This window comes from Electrophorus electricus, chromosome 24 (assembly GCF_013358815.1).
Source record: "Electrophorus electricus isolate fEleEle1 chromosome 24, fEleEle1.pri, whole genome shotgun sequence".
NCBI lineage: Eukaryota > Metazoa > Chordata > Actinopteri > Gymnotiformes > Gymnotidae > Electrophorus > Electrophorus electricus.
The window spans coordinates 9,628,948-9,641,396 of NC_049558.1; the positions used below are offsets into that span (position 1 = coordinate 9,628,948).

At 44.2% G+C, this 12,449-nt stretch overlaps 1 protein-coding gene across 1 annotated transcript; it reads right to left on the minus strand.

Annotated features, from left to right (window-relative positions):
- Positions 1-6,121: 6,121 nt before the first annotated feature.
- On the minus strand, positions 6,122-11,885 carry LOC113587809 (potassium voltage-gated channel subfamily A member 3). The gene is made up of 2 exons (XM_027026683.2): positions 8,958-11,885; positions 6,122-6,386 (listed from the first exon to the last, which is right to left on the minus strand). Exon 1 carries the CDS (start codon positions 11,805-11,807, stop codon positions 10,251-10,253), a length of 1,557 nt encoding a protein of 518 aa, XP_026882484.2. The 5' UTR covers positions 11,808-11,885; the 3' UTR covers positions 6,122-6,386; positions 8,958-10,250.
- Positions 11,886-12,449: the final 564 nt, after the last annotated feature.

Here is a 12,449-nt window from a genome sequence, read left to right on the forward strand (position 1 = left end):
CACACACACACACACACACATACATACGCACACTCCATGTGCAAAACTACAGTGGCTCAAGTGGGTGAGGGTTCGTGATCTGTTGATGTGTCCTAAAGTGAAGGTTTAAGAACAGTGTTAATAACACCTTAAATAAAGCTTTATATATAATGTTGCTTTTTTAAAGAGAGCCCTAGAAGAATCTAACTTTCAAGAGAAATGTTTATTATTAAACAAAGGAAAATTTTACACTGGGTAAAGTTTTGTTTAACTAGATACCTACAGGACAGTAAGCAACAGCTGAGTGTGTCCTGCAGTTCCTCAGACCTGAGCTCCAAAATAGAAATAGAACTGGAATGGGAGCTCTTTAGCTTCTGCAGCTCGTGAATGTGAGCAGTGCAACACGTCAGTCTGCTGCCTTCCAGTAACAAGCATGTGATGTTGGCTTCTTGCTAAGGCCCACACCACAGTGACTGGATGCACTGCGATCTTACATAATGCAGTGACAGCAGCAGAAGCCGGGCCACCTCAGGATGTTTCTCTGTAGGCTTCACTATGGGTTTTTAAGGGATTTGCAGCCCATAAAGATGGAGAAGCCTGATGCATGGCTCCATAAGGACAGAGGCTATCCTCCAGTGTCTCCTTCCCTCAGTTTCACACAACTAGGCACCACAGAGGTAAGCTTTTCCAAGGTGCTTCAACACTTATTCATGAGGAAAGACATCCATTACAATGAGTGGTGCACACATACTCATACACACTCAAACGCACATGGACACATACTCTAACATGTGCACACACACACACACACACACACACACAAGCCAGCTAAGCTCTGTTCTGAGATCAGGGCTTTTTCCTTTACCTGATCCTCTTGTAGATAGGAGCAAGTCCAGTAGTCAGAATACATGAGCGCATCAGCATCTGCACTGCCTGCTTCAGACACTAGAAACTCCTAGATCAGCGGAGTCCACTGTTTCAATTCATACTTTCAGTTGATGAATTATCACATTTGTCACATCACCACTCATACATATTGGTCCTTTAAGATGTGTGACTGTATGAGGAAAGGGCTAAGGTAGAGAGGTGTGTGTGTGTGTGTGTGTGTGTGTGTGTGTGTGTGTGTGTGTGTGTGTGTGTGTGTGTGTGTGTGTGTGTGTGTGTGTGTAGCTCTGAGAGCTAGGACTTATTTGCTCAGGAAACCTTAATGCCTCTCCGTAGCAACCAGCACTAGTGGGAGACTGCAGCAAAACATGGCTCAGACTAACTCTAATCTGCTAAACACATACACACACATACATACATACATACATACACACACATTTGCACCAACACACACACAAACACAACGACAACCACATGCATACACATGTATATATATATATATCAACACACACACACACACACACACACTGCAGACATGAAAAACACAATCTCACAGTAAATGAGTAAATGTAAATGAGATTTTATGTTTATGTTTTGTCTTAATGCCAAAAAGCAAGGATGTTTGAACACTGCTAAACAATCAGGATCATTGCAGGTTCTTGCTGTCTGATACATTAGGAAAACCGTACTTATCCCACCAAATTATCTTCAAAATAACAACAAAGAGAAACACAGACAGACATAATAAGTTCAGCCAAAGCTATTCTCACTGTTTTGTCTGAGATACACCATACCCAAATCAATAGCAGCACAGTGCCCTGTCCTTTCCATTCTTTGTGTCTGTGTGATAGTGTAGAAGCACGAGTGAGTCATGAGTGAGGGAAACATTCTAGCTTTAATTACAAACACAATGGAAAGAGATAGGACAGCGCAGCTGAGTCAAGACTTCCTGGTCTCACCATGAGAAGCGCTGAACTCAGGCACCTGTGGGCTATAAATAGGTGGTTTGAAATGAGAAGCAGGTAAGATTGATACTCAGTGAACTTGTGATAGTGAGCAGGGAAGTAGAAAGGGGACATGATTGGTGTGCAAGTCCTGGCTGGGTACTGGATGTGGTATGATTGTCTCCCATCCAGTCTCCTATCCAGTATCCCATCCAGTATCCCATCCAGTTTCCCATCCAGTATCCCATACATTATCCCATACCTTCTCCCATCCCGTCTCCCTTACAGTAATAATCTTAAAGGATCCTCAGCACTGTTCAGCTAGCCAAGAGCTCAGCCCTAAAATATCTCCTGCTCTGTCTGTCTTTCTCTCTCCCTTCCTTTCTCTCCCTTCCTTTCTCTCCCTCCCTCCCTCCATCCCTCCCTCTCCTTCTCCTTCCCTCTCTCTCTCCTTTCCTCTCTCCCTCCCTCCCTCTCTCTTTCTTTCCCTCTCACACTCTCTCTGTGCCTATATGGTGTGGTATATTCTCTATACTCTGAATGGACTACACATTAATTTTGAATGAGATTTCAGCTCCTTCTTACTCTTGTCAATGGAAAAACCCATAAATGTCCCCATTAGCTCTACAAGGCAGGCGTGTGGGTGACTGCAGAGATGTGCTTAGTCTGGGTCTAGCTCAGGCAGCAACCTATACTTCTGAAGAACTAGGTGCCATGAGGAGACAGTCACAGGCTCATGGACAGAGCATCAAGAGTGTGTGTGTGTGTGTGTGTGTGTGTGTGTGTGCGCGCACGTCTACTGCAGGAGCTACAGTGGGCGTCTCAGTGAGCTACTGTGTGTTTAATGTAGACTCGAAGCTCTTTGCAGCCAAGCTGTGGGACCTCTATGCCTGAAAGAGGAATGTTGGGAGTGGTGGGAGTGATGGGGATGTTGGGAGAGGTTGGAGACACAGGGATTGTGGGAGTGGTTGGAGTCAAAGGGGTTCCTGGGAGTGGTCGGAGTCACGGGAGTGACAGGACTTTGTTGAGGTCCTGCTGTCTGTGCTCATGCTGCCCTGGTTTGTCTGTCCACACGTCTGTCATGGTCAGATTCATAGCATTTCTCACTGTGAGCCTGATTATCCCCGACCCACGTTTTCCCGAGCATCTTGGCACTTGGCAGCAGTCCTGCAGTCCATGGAACCTGTGTGTTCCCACACACTAAATGTGTGTGCTCCCACGCACTGGCCCACACTACCCTCTCTACTGCACGAATATCACGTGGAGAGTCTAGACTGCAAGACCTGAACAAATAAAAATATCCTTAGTGTTGACAGCAAAATTCTGATATTTAGCTGAATGCCAGGAGCCCCAGCTTAGAGTGCCTGAGCAGGCATCACTTCCCTGCATCTCACTGTCCTCCCTCTGGCTGGGGGGACTGCCACATCTCTCCTTGACGTATTCTGGGAAGGGGTCCATTAGGCAGAGCAGCAGTATGGTGAGCAGGAGAATCCTTCTGGAGAGGCCAGTGGAAAACACAGCATGACATTGTGTGCAGTGGAGCAATTAATGAGTTATAACAGCGTCTGAGTCAGGCCTGCTGGTAAGAGGAAACCCCGTGAGATTGGTCACCCGTCCTGAGATCCTACACAGCAGACCTCATCTCAGTGGGCTTCTGGATTTCTCAGCACTCACGCTGTCCTACTGGCAGACGAGGTGGACATGAGGCCCACACACGCACACACACACGCACACACACAAGTCAAGCAGTGGGAGACAAGCGCAAGGAAAGGTGGGAGTGATTGTGTGATGGGTAGAGGTGTGGGTGTTGGTTGTGTGTGGGAGGAACAGATTAGAAAGACAACGTTGAAAGTAAGTTTGTTGAGAGTAGGTTGATCTGTTAACCTCCATATCTGGAGTGTGCATTTCATACACTCGATACACACTATGACTATGTTCTGCTCACCCTGATGGCTGATTGTAAATCCAGCAAAGCTGGTCCAGTTCTCTCTATGGGATATGAAACCGTTTGTGTCCTTTAATTTTCAATATGCTAAATCCCATTCTCTCAGCAGTCCATCCCATCCAATCAGTTTGAATAATTTTTTTGACTGACAGCCCAATTGCACACAAACAGTATCAAAGAACTCACACATGATGACAGATCCACTAAACGATGGATTGCTCCTTTTAAACTTTATAATTAGGTGATTAATGTATTGATTACTAATATTAGTCCTGTAGCCTGTATGAAAAGCTAAGTAGTCTGATCATGTGAACAGAAGTTCAGTTGTTGGTTAGCAATTGTGGCAGTGTAACTTGACTTTTAGAGTGAAAAAGGATTTTAAGCAATACCTCAACCCAGCTCTTTAGCAGAACACGCTGTCTACTGAGAAATATCAGGAATCTGAAAAACATCATGAACATTCGTGATCCTGGCATCTTGTTCTAGTGCAACCAGCCAAGTGCCTGATGCTATCTTTACTGTTTTAAAGAGAGTGAGAGAGAGAGACTCCATCTGGTTGGGTGGTGTGAGGTCACTTCTTGTTGATCCATTGTCCCAAATGTTGAGGAATCAGGCTTGTGTCCATCTGTACTGCCATGGAATCAAATGTGTAAAGTTGATCAGGGTCCTCATGTAGTCTTAATGCATGTGTGACACATATGCAAAGTGTACATGCAGTACCCTAGGTACTAGGGTATTAACAACATGACGGAGGGCTTAAACCCCACGATCAGGGACGCTTTAACATATTTGCCTCTGTAGCTGTGGGTGGAACAGCAGTGGGCGGAGCAACAGTGGGCGGAGCTCAGACTCCTGCCCAAGGCTGCAAACGTCATCACAGTCATCTGCAACATGGGATGCAGAGCGAGCACTTCTTCCGTGCATGTTCATGAGAAATGCCTGCATGTCAGGGAAAATTTTTCACAGTTAAGCAACATTGCTGTAGTTTTATTTGACCTCTGCAACAAAGATGTTTGTATTTCATTTTTTAGATATTCATGGTGTATTTATTCTGCAGAACAGCAGAAAGCATTACTGAAGGAAAGTGGAAAATATATACTGAAATTATGTATATGCAGTTCTATGTATGTGTGTGTGTTCATGTGTGTGAGAGAGCTATTCTTAACTCATTGGAGAGTGTACCATATATATATAAACCACGTGCGCATGTGGTGTGTGATTGTGCAGCTCCAGTTGTGGTTGTGACACACTTGGCTTTTGTAACTCTCTTTTTAAAGAAACACATTGCAGTGCACCTTAAAACTGGGTCACTGAAACCAAGTCCAACTTTTCTTTAAGATTCTTCCCAAAGAAACAGTGAGGACTCGTTAGAACTGTCACCTTACACATTAGCAGTATATTAACTGCTGATATAATAAAGTATAACAACTTTTTTTTGTATTACATATCTTTGTAGTTTATAGCCATTATGGTCAGTACTGACATGTCACCCACTGACACGTGGATCACATGGACATTTTAAAAGGGCTGAGATGGTCATTGTGAATTTTACTGCTACCTGTCATGGTGTGGCATGGACTGGTATGTTTTATGTAACACACATCAATCTTCTCTTCATGAAGACTTGAAAACCACCAGCCTTCATAAGACACCTTTGGTATTAGTGAGACATCATCAATCATAATCATATACAGTTAGTGGTGACATAAATAATGGAAATTTTGTTCATGATAATAATATGAGGAATGTTTTATATAAAAGAAAATGTTAATCACATTTTCAAATTTCATTGCAACTTCAAGAATGCTAGTATTTCTTGCAAACGTGACCAAGGCTTAGGGTCAGTTTAGACTCCAGATATAAGACACTTCCAGCTCAAATTAATTTAGTGATCAGAGGTTTTTGACTCTGGACCTCAGATCCAAAATCCAGTTTTGTAATCACTGTAATCATTGTAACCATTAAATAATTTAAGTTGTAGAGCAGAAATATTTAAAGTCCTTGAGGTGCGAGCACATGACTTCCTCTACCTGGGAGAACAATGAGGTCAGTCCATTCCATGAACTAGTGTGATTACAGTGATTACAAATTCCAGGACAGAAAAAAAATTGAATCTGAAGTCTATATTTGATTTTCAAATGGATTCAAACTTTAAACCTTTTTGACCATCATTTTCCCCACCAATCCGTGAAGAGGTCTGCACCATCAGCAGTACAGAGACTCAAACATACAGGGACAGAGCCACTCTTACATATATTGGTTTTATGAGGCTACATCAAAGATGACATCACATCCTGACAGTGTGATAACTGATGGAAGTAGCAGAACTAGCATCCCCCCCGCCACCTCGCGGCTTCTGCCTGTACAGGGAGGAGGGTGTGAAGGTGCACTTCAGTGGGGCAGCACATGAACTCAGTCCCCCAATGGCATAAAGGTCAGAGCTGAGACTGGGAGACAGCCTGGGGGGGCAAGGCAGAAGGATGGGGAGACAGGTTTGGAGGATGGGACAGGTGTCCAGCTGAGGTGGAGCAGGTTGGTGTTGAGAGTCTGAGAGGGTGCAGTAGTAGAGAGGGGTAGCCTCCATTTGGCTAGCTGGGCTTCATTTGGCTTCTTTTGCCAACTCCTCCTTATGACTGTAAAAAAGTGAAAGAAGAGAAGCAGTGGGTTAGGTCTTAACAAATGCCTGCTTCAGTAAACCTTCATTTATGTTGATAAATGCAGTGGTGCGTGGCACTCTTATAGTGCTCTAGGACTGGTCGTCATGTGAAACTACAGTCAGTCACATAGTAGCTGCGTTCCCAAGCCCAGGCTGCAGCCGAGGTTGGGCAGGTCCTTGGTAGGGCTGTCCTGTGAAGACTCCTCTTTAGAAAACTATAGGTCACACAAATGGAACAGTCTAAAGAGGCTGCGTGGTGACATCACCACCAGTCTACTGAGGCTGCGTGGTGACATCACCACTAGTCACCATCAGTCTAACGAGGCGGTTTGGTGACATCACTGCCAGTCTAACGAGTCCATATGGTGACATCAGCACCTCTTGAAATTGTGGTGTGAAACTTGAGAGACAATAAAGTCTGATGTGATTGGTTTTTGGACTTTGGATACCATTTGCAATGGTACGCTATCTTATTTAGCTAGTATAAAAAAAAGAAAAAAAATATACACACACACACATATATATATATATATATATATATATATATATATATATATATATATATATATATATATATATAGATGTGAATGTTTAAATTCTTCCATTTTTGTGGTTGTTGTTTTTTTTTTCTTCACATCATATGTGCACAGAGGACTGTGGGTAACTGAATGCCAGGAAGGATACATGAGTTGCATCCTTCAAATCGCTCCAAATGTGGGCTGCATTTCTAGGCCGCATTCGAAGGGTCCTTCACGTTTGAACAGCCTACTAAGACGTAGCAGCCGAGAAACGCCGCCAACCTTGACTGCCACTGAAAAGACCCCTTTTCCTTCTTACAATTACAATTTATATACAAATCTTTCATATTCTCTATTATATCATCTGTTGAAAGGTGTTTCCAACAACAGCAAGTGAGGTAACATGTAAAACTTTACTTGCTCAAAGTCATTTTTACTGGCCTGGAAAAACAGGGACCTGCTTCTCATGCACAAAAAAAGTAGATCCAGGGGTCATTTAGTAAGTAATGTATAGTAGAAGTCGAGAAGGTTGCTGTGTCTCTGGGGCCAGAGTGCTGTTTTAAGGAGCACTAGGGAAACAGGGGTGGGGAGGGTCAAAGCATTATCACAGTGCTTGCTGGGTAAGAGACCACAGAGGAAGCAATCATGCAGAAATAGCCTCTAACATTCCCCAAGTGACAGCGTGGCCAGCCTAGATTCTCAGCAGCAACCAGAGGACGAAATGAATCTTTGTTTGCATAAAGGTCTCTGTGCATTTGTAATGTGTACACTTTGCTAGACACTCTCATTAATCACACTACTAGTCATGCATTCATCCAATGTGTACAGGAAATGTAACACCTAACAACTTTAGATTGAAGAGATATTCTAGCTTTCTTCAGTATAATCTCTGTTGATTGCATCTGTAGTGTATGGTTGTGAACCACAGTGTGTGTGGAGATGAGAGTGTGTGTAGAGATGACAGTGTGTGTGGAGGTGAGAGTGTGTGTGAAGATGAGAGTGTATATGGAGGTACGAGTGTTTGTGGAGATGAGAGCATGTGTGAAGGTGAGTGTGTGGAGGTGAGAGTGTGTGATCTTAACTAATAGTAGCATCCTCCCATGCCAACTTACAGCTTCAAAAGGAGTCAGTACTGTATCAGTATGAATTTTGCACATTTCCTTACTTAGCTAATGGATGGGGAATGTGAGCAGGGATTTCCTTGCTACATGAAAGCTTCCTAATATCAACAAAGGGTGTGGAGAGCATGTTTGTCTCAGTCATGCCTGGCCAGCCCATAAAACACAGAAACCAATCACCCCCTGACTGAAACCAAGCAGTTTATGGCATCACTGCAAACACTTAAACACTCCATGCATTAGACTCCTTACAGTTTACTTTTTTATCTACACTCTGGATATCCCTTATTTCAACCACATACTGGACAACGTCTTAATACCTTATACATTAACCAGAAAGCGCAGGTTCTGCCAGGTGCAATAACAATAATAGCCACAGGGTGGCCCCACTGAACAAGTCGTGACAGTCGCAGTCAGTTACATGTCAATGTCACGTCAAGGTGATTAGGGGTGGGGCGGTCTGCAATTCTCAAAGAAAATAAAGCTCTTCCAGCAAATTCAACTCAAATGTCTCCCCAAAGACGTCGAGGGCAGGTAAAAAAAATTTCATTCAGTACGTTTCTTATTGGTCATTACTTAAAGCCAAGCGGACTGCCACACACATGACCGCACGTGTGCACCTACAAAGCCTTACCCGAAGTCTTTGGTGGTCATATGTTTGATCCACGAGAAGTTACGCTAAGATTAACATAGTAAATAGGAACTAAATAAAAGGCTCAAAACAAATTCCCTAATGCCAATAATCTGATTTGAATAAAGAGGCAAAATAATGTATTTCAATTAATTGAAATCAAATTATATATTTTAACTAGGTTACACGCAAGTTGCCAAATACGATGAATGATATTAGTAAACCCAGGCAGGTCCACTGGGAGCTGCAAGCGTCGTGTAAATATACGAGCCGGGACCCACCTCGCGCAACAGAATTCCGCGTGGATAGATCAGCCCCTCGTGAACGCTCAGTGCATCAGCACGCGCTCTGGTCCACGCCCATTCACAATTCTGTGCTCTGTCTTCGCGTGTTGAACCGTGTCTTTGTTTATACAACATTAGAAATATTGTTCCTTCGCATGTCAGGAAAAACAAGAAACGTTTATTGCGATTGTATCCCAGAGTGTGGAGATATTGTTTGCTACTCCAAAGTCATTTGTTATTTGTGGTGCGTTGGCGTTGTTTTGGTGAAACAATCCAACTCTAGTTTACAGCATCCCATCTGGTAGAACTTGTGCGCTGTATCATTTAACGTATCAAATCTTCGGCCAGACTTCAAAGCCATCTGGAGGGTTACTGTGGAAACTGAAAAGGATGCCATGGCAACAATAGTTAGTTACCGAGGAAACTATCGTCGCTATGGAGACTGCATCACTCCAGGCGTGATAAGGAGCATCCAGTCGAATGCGCGGTCTTTATCCGATCGTTCCCGTCTTTTTTGTCTCTCGGCTTTTTGTGAGATTAATGTTCAAATGGCTTTAAATTTGTGCTTAAAATTTTAGAAGCAGAGTTCAATGTTCTTAGAAAGACAGGCATATTACATGAATGAAGCTTTCACGCCTTCGCAATAAAATTGCACAGCAGGATACATATTTCATTGATATGAAATACTGACAAGAATTGGACAGCAACGCACAACACACACAATGTGCCAGTTCAACTCGCTGACATCTTACCCGACGAGTTACATGATCAGACAACGCATGTCCATTATTTAACAAAATTTATGGTCATATTATAACAGACTCCCATCCGCTTTCTCTGATGTCGGTTCACATTTGACTCTGATAAACTGAGATTAGAGGCCATCAAGTAAACCGCAAGTATAACAGTCTATACAACTTCTCCTTAATACTAATAAGTGACTTGTGTTCGAAGGTCATTTGCAATTAAATCGTTATTGGTAATATGCTACATTTGCATATTTAAATAAACGTCCCCTAATGACAGGAAATAACACAGTATTTAGGCCTATGGTCCTCACAGTAAGATGGCTGAACTTAACAAGTGAACACTAAAAGTAGAACGCGTATGGATCTTTAGCTTTAAAATCTGTCATATCCTCTCAGGCGCAAATGGAGGTCTAAACTCTGCGGCTCACTCATGACATTTACCGACGGCGTGGTCCACACATTTGTACGGACACAGCACGATTAGGAGCGTTTTTGAATAGCTGTAGTTCTCAAATGAGTGTACTGTCCGATTACGCTGCGATTAAACATCGGTGAACATTTTTTTTATGTTCACGCAGTTCTGGTTGTTCTGCGCGGGGAAGTTGGGCTGCTTAAACGCGCTATTCATGCCCTCTTCGATCACCATGTATTCCGACTTGCTGAGTGACGACGTGCTGTGCGTCTTTTTCAGCTCCTCGGTGGAGGACAGGGGTTGGCAGCTGCCAACGTGCAAATACTGCGCCTGTTCCTCGCCTTCAGTCTCTCTGTGGTAAAAATAGTTGAAGTTGGAGACTATGACTGGAACTGGCAGCGCGATTGTTAGCACGCCGGCAATCGCGCACAGCGAGCCAACTATTTTGCCCCCAATAGTGACTGGATGCATGTCCCCGTATCCCACCGTCGTCATGGTTACCACGGCCCACCAGAACGCGTCGGGGATGCTGTTAAAGCCCGAGTCTGGGTCATCCGCCTCAGCAAAGTAGACAGCACTTGAAAACAAAATAACCCCAATGAAGAGAAAGAATATCAGTAACCCAAGCTCCCTCATACTCGCTTTCAGGGTTTGCCCCAAAATCTGGAGCCCTTTGGAGTGTCGCGATAGTTTGAAAATCCGAAACACTCGAACTAGTCTTATCACGCGCAGAATGGCCAAGGACATCGCCTGCTGCCCATTGCCCTGCCTCTCCGCGAGCTCGGTCCCGAGAGTTATAAAGTACGGTATGATTGCCACGATGTCAATAATGTTCATTATGTTTTTGGAGAACGTGGCTTTACTTGGACACGCAAAGAACCTAATCAACAGTTCGAAGGAAAACCAAATGATACAAAGTGTCTCCACCACAAAGAAAGGGTCAGAGAAAGGACTCGTGAGGTAAGGCATAGTTCCGTTTCTAATGGGCGCTATCGTGGTGGAATCCTTATCGTCCCGGAACTCCGGCAATGTTTCCAAACAGAAAATGACAATTGAAATTAAAATGACCAACACGGAGACGATGGCAATGCCCCTGGCCGGACCCGAGCTCTCGGGATACTCAAATAACAGCCACACCTGTCTCTGAAATTCATTGGTGGGCAAAGGGCGCTCTTCCTCTTTTATAAATCCTTCATCTTCTCTGAATTTCTCCATCGCCTCCTCGCCGAGTTCGTAGAAGCGAATCTCCTCGGAAAAGATGTCAATCGGAACGTTAACAGGTCTCCGAATACGCCCCCCTGACTGGTAGTAATACAGTATAGCGTCGAAGCTGGGGCGATTTCTGTCAAAAAAGTACTCGTTTCTCAGGGGGTCAAAGTAACGCATTCTCTTCTTTGGGTCCCCGAGTAAAGTCTCTGGGAACTGGGAGAGGGTTTTAAGCTGCGTTTCGAAACGTAAACCCGATATGTTAATAACAACTCTCTCGCAACACTCGTGATCTGGCTCGTAGCGTTCCAGTGAATGGTGTCCGGGCAGCGCCGCCGACTCCTCCAGAGTGTTATCGCAGGCAACAATTGTCATGATGTCTTGCTCGGTGTCGGTGTAGCCGTGGTTGACAAGGTTGGTGCCCCGAAGCTTGGTCGAGGAAGGCGGAGGAGAGTGGAGGAGACTGAGGTGGTCGTCCATACAGCTGCTGAGGTGGAGGAGCAGGGGAAGCCGCCACAGCACGTCCTCTCTCACCTCCTCTAAGCCGTCACTTTCTCAGTCTTGTCTTCCCGCCCATGGCGTGCACTCTGTGGTTTATAAACTTGCTTATTCCCGCCCACGGCGCGCAGGCACTCGGCACGACCGCGTTTCGCCCAATCGGAAAGCGAACGGACATAAACAGACTCCAGACGCGCGTCACCAAAGCTCAGTTTAGATACCATCTTTCAGACACGCCCATTTGTGAATAAAAGGGCTTCAAATAGACACAGCTATCCTTTTTTGATCATTAACTTCGACAATAATATGATGTTCCAGTCAATGTTCAAGTCAAAAGCAAACAAAATGAATTTGCTCCTAGGTTATAAATAAGTGGTCAAAAGCAAACAAGTCGTCAAGAAAATTGGGAGCTGCTTTGAAATATACAACGAATAGCATAAGTCGAGGCAAAAGACGATTTTTATCTATCTCCGGGTGGTTCACGCCACAGCAATCCCACACGAGTTAGTTTATCAGCAGAGACTAATTCTTCACACGGAGATTGACAGCTGAATCTTGAGATGGATTCGGATGTATAACTTCCATCTGAAGTGTGTGTGTGTGTGTGTGTGTGTGTGAGAGAGA